Here is a 10,869-nt window from a genome sequence, read left to right on the forward strand (position 1 = left end):
CGGCTGGGCCCGTGAGCCATGGCCGCTGAGCCTGCGCGTCCGGAGCCTGTGCTCCACAACGGGAGAGGCCACAACAGTGAGAGGCCCGCATACCACCCCCCAAAAAAAAAAAAAAAAACACACACAAAAAAAAAACCTCTTGATAAACTATTTTAAGTATTCAATAGTGTGTTCCATTCTCCTTACAATTTGGGAAGGAGAAAGTCAATACCAAAACAGAGTAGCCAAGGAATTATAATAGTCAAAGTTGTTAACACTTGTATCTGATAATATATATTGTCCTAAGATTTAAACTGCACCAAAGTAAATGTTTAATGTCAGGTTTTCAGTGATAAGTGATGTTCTTAGATTATATTAAGCTGTAAATTCAAAGGCTGACCAGTTATTAATCAAGTAGGAGAATATAATAAAATCATTATGGCTTATTTTTAAGAAAAAAATTTTATAAATATACCAAACTAATACTGAAAAATCTAGACTTAACCTGGAATATAAATCAATTTGGGAAAAATAAGAGGAATACTCTTAAGACTAGGCATACTCACACTATGTCTAAATTGGTTTGGGGGGAATTAATGAGAGGATTATAGTAGTACATTTAAGACTGTTTAGTTAATTCCTAACTGCTGGCTTGCATATGTAATACCATTTGCTGCCTTGATCAAGATCAGAATATTAGAATGGATGAAACAGTGATTTGCCTACTGTGATCTATTCTCTTTCACTACCTAAACCAAAACTGCCAAAAATGAAATTTTAAAACAGTATTTTTTATTTTTCACTCTACTAAATTTCAAGCAAGAGATACAAAAAGCCAGAGTACCTCAAATAATAACACACTAAAACTAGAATTTTCACAACTTTAGTAGCCAATTGCCTACTTTTTTAAATCTTAAAGAAAAAAAAAAGGTTTTCCTCAAGTAGCAATTAACTTAGTAAATATAAATGCCACTCTATCCCAATTCACTTTAATTTCCCATTATATAAACAGCAAAACATCAACTGTATGATCTCAAGTGAAAAAAAAACAAAGCAGCTAACAAACAAACAAATAAAAAACACCCTCCAAAGTACCTCAAACTTGTGTGATGCACTCTCTGGTAAAGATTCAAACATTAAATCTTCAAGTGACTTGGGCTGGTTGGATTTAGCCTTTGGCGGGAACAAAGACGGTGGCTGACACCGCACCTGGAAACCCTCCAGTTCTCCACCTGGGTTCTGCCGCATGAGTTTTAACCTTTTCCTTTCTTTCCGGATTTCCTTTGCTTTTCGACACGGAGGCTTACTCAAATCTGCCCCTTTGCCTAAAAAAGAATTTCAAAATATTAGACCAATCACATTTGGCTCTAGAAATATTTTCTAAAGGTCTCAAAGGTTCCACAAAATCAGTACAAAGAGTTCCAACTGTTAGGTTAGCTTCGGGTAGACATTTCAGAGGCTCATGGTGTAGACCCCTAAGTTGATCTTTAAATTCTACCTTCGAAGAAGAACTGCCAGAGAAAGCAAATAGTAACAGAAACTTTTCAGGCAGCTCTTATAGTTGAAACATTTTCTTTTACATATTCATCCACTTCTCTGCCTTTGTAAAAAGAACATGATCAAATACCTTCTGCTTCATGACACTGCTGTCTCCAGCCCATTTCTGAGGGACATTTCTCTGAAACCTAAGCATTTATCACTGGTGACAGAGATAAATCCTTAGGAACCAGGTGTAAATGAGGATTGATCCTAGAACATACTCTGGCAGGTTTTTTTAATGAAAAAATATCCTTGCTTAGTTCAACGTATTTGTGTCCTTCTCTATCTAACTGAGGGGGTCTCATTAGTTTGGCTCCAATTAGACTTTTGTTTTAATTAAAAGAGCAAATATCAAACTGATAATCCTTTAAAATATAACAATTTTTACTATTATAAACCACAAATTTTAGTGAGTACCCTTTAATCTAGGAAGTTGTTTTCAAGGAATCTACCCCAAGAAAATCATAAGAGATAGAGGCAAATAATGAACACAAATGAAAACCTCAAAGTAATCTAAATGCTCAATTATAGAATTACACAATTTTTAAAATAAGCAACAGAATATCAAAGAGCCATTTTAAATGCTGTAGAAATTTTAGGGGATTTGTCATTATTCAACGTTAAAACATGGGCTTCCCTGGTGGCACAGTGGTTAAGAATCCACCTGCCAATGCAGTGGAGACGGGTTCCAGCCCTAGCCTGGGAAGGTCCCACATGCCGCAGAGCAACTAAGCCCATGCGCCACAACTACCGAGCCTGCGCTCTAGAGCCCACGAGCCACAACTACCGAAGCCCACGTGCCTAGAGCCTGTGCTCCGCAACAAGAGAAGCCACCACGAGAAGCCCACGCACCACAGCGAAGAGTAGCCCCCACTTGCCGCAACTAGAAAAAGCCACACACAGCAAGAGAGAACCAAAGTAGCCAAATGTAAAAAAATAAAATAAATTTATTTTAAAAACCCATCATGTATAAATATATATAATTAAAATATTTAGGAAGGGGGCTTCCCTGGTGGCGCAGGGGTTGAGAGTCCGCCTGCCGATGCAGGGGACGCGGGTTCGTGCCCCGGTCCGGGAAGATCCCACATGCCGCGGAGCGGCTGGGCCAGTGAGCCATGGCCACTGAGCCTGCGCGTCCGGAGCCTGTGCTCCACAACAGGAGAAGCCACAACAGTGAGAGGCCCACGTACCGCAAAAAAAAAAAAAAAAAAAAAAAAAAGGGAAAGAAAAATTGCCGCTGAAATTGGCTAGATGTTTCAGGGTGATCACTGGCTTTGAATAATTCACTGCTTCCTGGTTAAGAATCCTTTCTCTTACGTAATTGGTCAAAGGACTGGTACAATAAGGAGAAAAGATGGATGTCTGGTTTGCTGACAGCATCTCAGTTAGTATAAAATGACAGAGTAGCTTTTTCAGCTTTAGTGTTTATGAAGTGGTGACGTCTTCAAAGACAAGTCATTTTCCTCCCGGTAACAATTTATTATTGGATTATGGCTAGGATTTTGTTGAAATAAGTCTGAAATTGATTGGTGATTGGCCTGGACCCTGAGAATCTCTATTCAGAAAAGGCCAATTTCAGTGGGAAATTTTTTTTTTTTTTTTTGTTTATATTTACTGGGTGCCTGTCTCATACAGAGCACTATTCCAGGTATGTTGCCTTTATGAAAAGGGATTCAATTAACATTGCAAGACAAAGTAATTATAAAATGTGACTTTTTTTTTGCATTTTATAATTTTACATGGAATCAAACATTTCCTGAATTGTTATGCTTTTTTTTTTTAAACCATATACACAAGAGTGGAAGCTTTTTTTTTTTTTTTCGTAATTGGTCAAAGGACTGGTACAATAAGGAGAAAAGATGGATGTCTGGTTTGCTGACAGCATCTCAGTTAGTATAAAATGACAGAGTAGCTTTTTCAGCTTTAGTGTTTATGAAGTGGTGACGTCTTCAAAGACAAGTCATTTTCCTCCCGGTAACAATTTATTATTGGATTATGGCTAGGATTTTGTTGAAATAAGTCTGAAATTGATTGGTGATTGGCCTGGACCCTGAGAATCTCTATTCAGAAAAGGCCAATTTCAGTGGGAAATTTTTTTTTTTTTTTTTTTTTTGGCTGAGCAGAATCTGTTTCCCAACCAGGGACAGAATCTGGGCCACGGCAATGAAAGCCTGGAATCCTAACCACTAGGCCCACCAAAGAACGCCCTGGAAATTTTTCTTTTTAATCTGGAAGTTTTCAAACTACAATTAATTTTGATTGCATAAAGAGATCTAATGATAAAGTGAAGAATTTCACAATGTCTATATTTCGGACATAATATCTAAAACTTACTTTGTCTCATTTAACACTAAAAATAAAATGTTTAGCACCATACCCTCTCACTGACAAAAATTTGATTCCCAAACCTCTAAGGCCTTAAGGTAGTAAAAAGAAATGGAAGGGGCTTCCCTGGTGGCGCAGTGGTTGCGCGTCCGCCTGCCGATGCAGGGGAACCGGGTCCGCGCCCCGGTCTGGTTAGGGGATAATAAGGCTATTATTTCAGGGTTTTTTAAACATTTTGTTCGCCTAAATCCAGGTAATAATAAGGTATATAAAACAGGGATCTATTTTACAGATTTCATGAGTAATTCACTTTTTTAGCTCATGAGAGCGCCCAGGGATTACAATGTCTCAAGCACAAAGAAAATCATTTAACACGACTTTAATATGGCCTGCTAACAAACTTTCAATACCTGGCTGAGGAAGTGTATGCACTTTTACTGAATGTGATGGTTCACCAGAGTCCAACTTCTCTGCCATATCTTGTGACTGGATTAATTCATTAGATTCTTCCCTCTTTGAGCTCTTTCCTTTCTTCTCTTCACTCTTTAAGCTCTCTTTGAGGTCATCACTGAGCGTTTTAAGGTCACACTGTATATCCAATTTATTTATTAAAGCAAAGTCACTGGCAACAGCATCCTCCATGGTGGGCTCCATGGGCTCATCTATAAATCAAAAGAGATCAAAGTCCATCAGCCAGGCCATTTGACACAATTAAAATACACGCAGGAAAAAAAGCCCCCTTTTATCCAATGTGGCAGAGACGACTGCATGTCCACTAGATCCATTCTCCCATCTTCCAAGGTCGGGGCTGTGGTTAAGACTGTGGCACCCTGGCAAGGGAGCGTACCAGTCCCTTCACAAGGTGTAATCAAGCTTTCTGCAATGGAACAGAACCAAACTGACATGTTCAATTTTGCCTCACTTGTTTTAAAAGAAATTTGTAACCCTGAATTTCCACCCTTTCCCCTCCCCACTGGCTCTATTAGTAAAAACCAGAGTGACCTTGAAAATCACATGTTGAAGAGAATCCCAGAATGGCGGGGGGAGGGGGGGGAGCAGGGCTGCAGGCTGACCTGGAACACCCACACTGGACTGTTATGTGAGGAAAGAAACAGACTTCTATCATTTTTTAGTCATTGCATTTTGGTGTCTCTTTGTTACAGCTGTTTAGTCTCTTACCCTAATGAGTACATCACTCCTATGAACTGAGTGCAGACATAAATAATTCAGAAGCCTACAACAAGTCAAATAAAAAACCAAATGTAAAAGCTACATAAAAAAACAGGCAATCCTCAATTTACAAATGGACAGCATCCTCAAAACTTATCTAAGTAATAATTTTTGAAACTCAGAACATGATTCCCGGCTGCTGAAAAAAACTGCATAATGACTAACCACGAAAATCTGTTTATAAGGTTATATACTGACAACACTAAACAGAGCTACACCAAAATTCTGATGTTTCCAATATGACCCAGAGCCTTCTGGCCTCTTTGTTGCCAAGTCTGCTTCAAGTTGTCCTGAATTCTGCTCTGTTAAGGACAGTGCATGAGGGCAAAGAACAAACCTGTTTTGCTGGCCCCTGTATCTCCAGTGCTTACAAGAGGGACTAGAACATCATAGGCATTCAAAACATACTTGGGGATGAATTAACAAGCTAAGACTGGGGTGGGAGGCTCCCAGAGTCAGGCATTTCCTATGGCAGAAGTGAGAAGGAGCTCTAAGAATGGGTGGCATTCCCAATTCTTATGGTCATGTATTAGGTAGTGCCTATAGGAAAACATTTTTTTAAAAAAGGCAGCAAAAACACTGAAAAAGCAAAGTATCTGTAACCCAAGTTAATTAAATGTTACTAATGATATCTTAGGAAATTCACTCACAATTCAGAATTCATCAGAAAATAAGAGACAACTTCAGGCAGTATAATTTACTAAAAACCTTACTCAAACATGGAAACTCTGAGCTTCACTCAGCATTGTGATTATACAATCTTGTGTGAGTTGCAGATAAGCATCTATTTCTCCAGAGACAGTATCACTTTCTACTTACTTCATAAGGATATTATTAGGATCAAATAAAATTAAGAGTTCTCGAAGAACTGTGAAAACTAAAATTTCAATAAACTCCAGGAAATCACATGTCCTTTCTTCTTCCCAAGCGGTGCCCAAATGGTCCTTTCTTCTTCCCAAGCTAGACTTTCCCTGGCATATATTCCCCATATCCTTGATTTGGGGGCCAGTGGTAACAGTAACAGCAGTGCTAAGAGCAGTCATCATCATCAGAGTAACAGTAGTACCTGATTGTATTGGACCTCCTTCCCCTATCTAAGAAATGACTGAAAGTGAGAACCTTGGAAAGAAACATCTATTTAAGGTAAACAGTTTTTAGACCCCCATCTCATCTTACCCTCACAATTTCCTTTTGAAATTTCCCCTTTAGCCAGAAATTTCAACATTTTCTTCAAAACCTTCTTGTGAGATTTTGATGGCTGAAACTGTAAAGGTCGGCACCTAGGAAAGCAAAATAAATATTTAAAAAGTGAACTCAAACTGTGAAGAAATAAAATCAGTTCCGAATAACAGCACAACGAGGCAAAGCTCATGCCTGGGATTTCTGGGTTAAGACAGGGTTTCATGTAGCCTCTAACCCCACCCCAAATCTCAAAAAAATACAGTTAAAGGATTATAAAAAAAAGAAAAAGCCATAAACCACTAAGAAAAAAAATAATGGGAGAAATGTTGGAAGCTAGAAAGCAGATGTACAAGTGATAACTGACTTAGCAGACCAAAGAAAAGTTGAATCCTAAGCCAAAAGTGGGAAAAGCCAAAAAAATATGCAATTTTCTCTACATTACCCCTACAAGTCTCAGGGATTGGCCATACCTGATACCCTGGGAGATAAGAGTGAAACTAGGAAGATCCCTTGAAAGTCTGTTTTGGAAGCGATTTATATATCTGATACTCCCCCCCACTCTGCACATATGACTCTACACAACCCAGCAGAAAACTGCAAACTTTTCAGAAAAGGGAAAAATAAGGCCTCTTACTTGGGGGATACAGGCACAGCTGAAAGGAATGGAAGTGTACTGCGAACAGTAAGCATAAACGGAAGTATACACGCTGAATGTTGAGACCTCCAAGACCCACTTCTCCAACCCAGCCCCAGAACATCAGTAGATGATACTTTCCTTCCAGAATGTGATCACAACTAAAAATACTGACCTCAGAGATTCTCCCAAAGAACAGGCTAGCCAGATCACCCTACTTAAAGCCCACAATAAATGAGACCCACCAGGGTACATAAAATTTCCAGTGGGACACTGGAAGGTTGGAATCACCAGACACTTGAGGAGGGCCTCTAAAACAAAGATAGGTGCCAAAAACCTGGAGAAAGTAACTTGGAGGATAGAGACATACAGTATACAGGAAGAAGGGAATCTCAAAAAATTTAAGAGTCCAAGAACAAAAATCCCTCTTAGAAGTAAAAATATAATAATTAAGATATAATAAGAAGAAATTAAAAGCTAAATAGAAGACAGAAGACTTGGAAAATAAAGGTGAGGAAATCTCTCAAAAGACATGGAAAACTGAAGAGAAAAAAAAAATTAGAGTACCAGTCTAAAAGTTCCAGTGTCTGAATACAGACATTAGAGAAGAGGAAGAAGTTAATGGAAAGGAAAGGATCAACAAAATAATACAAGAAAATTTCCCTGAACTGAAGGACATGATGGGAGGAGCCCCTAGATAAGAAGGGTCCCCCCAAGTCCATAAGCAATGAATGAAAACAGACTCACTGCCAAACGCACTATGAAACATCAGAACTTTGAAGACAAAAAAACTTCCAAAGAGAAAGGACATGTTTTGGACAAAGGAACAAGAATCGGAGTGTCACTGGACTGCTCAACAGCAGTAAGACAACAAAGAAGCAAAGCTTTCAAAATTCTAAAGGAAAATTATTTTCAATCTACACTTCTGTTCCTAGCTAAGCTGTACATTAAGTTTGAGTAGTCAATGAAAACATTTTCAGACAAAGTCTCAAAAAACTTACCTCTTATGCACTTTTTCTCAAGACGCTATTAGAAGATGTGCTTCACTAAAATGAAGGAATAATAAATACAAGAAAGAGGGTAAAAGAGGTAAGATCCAAATCAAGATCCAAAGAGAATCCTCAAGATGACAGTAAAAAAGAGATCCTAGGATGACAGTGATGCATCAGGCATAGAGGCAACCTGTCCAGATCATAGCAGGTCAGAAGATTCCACAACAGATTTTCATCAAGAAGATAAAAATGATAGAGTACCTGAAGCATCTAAACATACCAAGAGGAAATTTACACCTCTTAGGGAGCATTTTTAGATAAACTGGTAATAGGAACCTAGAAGACTACGCAAACAAAAATGACAATAATCAACACCAGGGAAAGTAAAAACTTGTGCAGGAAAGAGAAAGTAATCATGGACTACCACGTGGCTGAGCTGTGAAGCCTACTTACACAGCCATAATGAGGTGACTACATCTATCCAAAATGATAACAGTTCTAATTTGGGAAGTTTGGAATGAGGACAAACAGGAGCTTGAATGTGTCAGGGGAAGGGGGTGAAGTAAGGTTAAATCCTTATCTTTCAAAGAGAGAAGCCCAGAGACAATGAAGAAAACCAATTTTTTTAAAAATCAAGTATTATAATTATATAAGCATGTCACTTAAAGATAGAGATGAAAAACCAGAAGGATCAATTAAATGATATGAAAGTGACTGCAGCGGGAAAAAAGAAAATGAGACACGTGGGAGGGTTTCAGAGGGCTGCTATTTTGCAAAATAAGCTTTATAGAACTTTTTGATTCTTTAAACTGTTAGCATATACAATATTGATAAAAATTTTAAAAAAATTCATAGACAGGGAAGTTCATCCTCATTTTTACTCACATACTGGACAGGTCCTAGCAGCTGCCTAACGAGAAGCTAAGTTGTAGGCTAGACCACCTTGCCTTTACATAAGGCCTCACTGCAACTACTGTAGTAAACAAAGTAAAATAACCAAAAGAATATGCAAAATGACTCCAAAAGATCAACATATAAAATAAAGTTGTATAAAGAATAACAATTAAGGACTTCCCTGGTGGTCCAGTGGTTAAGACTCTGTGCTCCCAACGCAGGGAGCCTGGGTTCAATGCCTGGTCAGGAAACTAGATCCCACGTGCCGCGACTAAAGATCCCGCCAGTACTCAGCAACGAAGATCCGGCATGCCGCAACTAAGACCCGGCACAGCCAAATAAATAAATAAATATGTTTAAAAAAAAAAAAAAAAGCTTCCACTCTTGTGTATATGGTTTAAAAAAAAAAAGCATAACAATTCAGGAAATGTTTGATTCCATGTAAAATTATAAAATGCAAAAAAAAAGTCACATTTTATAATTACTTTGTCTTGCAATGTTAATTGAATCCCTTTTCATAAAGGCAACATACCTGGAATAGTGCTCTGTATGAGACAGGCACCCAGTAAATATAAACGCTTTTATCTTTTTCTTTAACCCACTGAAATTGGCCTTTTCTGAACAGAGATTCTCAGGGTTCAGGCCAATCAATTTCAGACTTATTTCAACAAAATCCTAGCCATAATCCAATAATAAATTGTTACCGGGAGGAAAATGACTTGTCTTTGAAGACGTCACCACTTCATAAACACTAAAGCTGAAAAAGCTACTCTGTCATTTTATACTAACTGTGATGCTGTCAGCAAACCAGACATCCATCTTTTCTCCTTATTGTACCAGTCCTTTGACCAATTACGTAAGAGAAAGGATTCTTAACCAGGAAGCAGTGAATTATTCAAAGCCAGTGATCACCCTAAAACTAATATGTTAGATGTTACATTATTTTTGTCTATACAGCTCCCTGTCTTGTTTTGTTTTGCTGCAGAGAGGATCTGCAACCCCAAAACAAGTTAAGTGTAATTAAGGGGAAAAAAAAACAAACAGTAATTAAGGGAGACAGCTGTGAGGACCTGCCAAGCATGATGGACACAACTGTGCTTGCTTTTTTATCTAGAGTATACATACACATTGAAACTGCAGACATATGCTTCACAATGTTAATGTACCCTCCCTATTTTCTACCAGAAGAAGGGGAAGAGGGAGGGGAAGAGGAGGAGCTTCATAATCAGAGAGGGGAAATCCTCCCATGTTAGGGCAGAGTAAGGGGGGCACAGGGGAAACACAAAATATTAAGAAAACTCAAGCAAACACTCTGTAGGAAAACAGACTTTTAGTTCGAGCCTTCCTGTGAAGAAACCTAGACTCTGAATAGATGCAGATTAAGTGTCAGCCCTCCTCCCCCTTATATAGGATCCTGTGGCATTACCTGAATGAAACCACTGTGTCAAGTAACACACTAGAGAATTGCAAAGCCATAAGCTAAACTGATAAAAATTTGATATCTAAAACTAATTTAAGTATTTGCCAATATTCTCCCAATATTTCATGTATTATTGACTAGATTGCTAAATAGCGTATTTTTATACCATATTTATATCTAAACCAAACAGTATTATTAAAAGCTATTGATCAGCATATGAATATAGTATGAGTATGTAGAAAAAAACTTGTTTGCTTTTCTTTATGAAGAATGTCTACCTAGAACGGAAACAGACACTTTAAAAAGCAAGATTCTGGGCTTTCCTGGTGGCGCGGTGGTTGGGAGTCCGCCTGCCGAGGCAGGGGACACGGGTTCGTGCCCAGGTCCGGGAGGATCCCACATGCCGCGGAGCGGCTGGGCCCGTGAGCCATGGCCGCTGAGCCTGCGCGTCCGGAGCCTGTGCTCCGCAGCGGGAGGGGGCCACAACAGTGAGAGGCCCGCGTACCAATAAAAAAAAAAAAAAAACAAATTCATTGTTGGACCCCCAGTACTAAGCTAGTATCTGGCATATAGTAAGAACTGCATGAGTATGAATAATGAATGACTGGAATTAATGAATGATGGGATCCAATTATATCAAGGTGCTAATAGAGGTTTCCAGGTACTTTTTTTAT

General features: G+C 38.7%; 1 protein-coding gene across 5 annotated transcripts in view; it reads right to left on the bottom strand.

Annotated features, from left to right (window-relative positions):
• The window catches only part of FGFR2 (fibroblast growth factor receptor 2), a 377,174-nt gene that overhangs the window by 358,596 nt on the left and 7,709 nt on the right, over positions 1-10,869 (bottom strand). For all 5 annotated transcript variants that reach the window (XM_055080920.1, XM_028480979.2, XM_024121204.3 and 2 more), the window contains exons 3-5: positions 6,250-6,353; positions 4,254-4,505; positions 1,075-1,304 (exon numbers count right to left, since the gene is read on the bottom strand). In XM_055080920.1, coding sequence (XP_054936895.1) covers positions 1,075-1,304; positions 4,254-4,505; positions 6,250-6,353 — 586 coding nt within the window. The remainder of the gene's footprint in view (positions 1-1,074; positions 1,305-4,253; positions 4,506-6,249; positions 6,354-10,869) is intronic.

Source organism: Physeter macrocephalus, chromosome 20 (assembly GCF_002837175.3).
Source record: "Physeter macrocephalus isolate SW-GA chromosome 20, ASM283717v5, whole genome shotgun sequence".
NCBI classification, from domain to species: Eukaryota; Metazoa; Chordata; class Mammalia; order Artiodactyla; family Physeteridae; genus Physeter; species Physeter macrocephalus.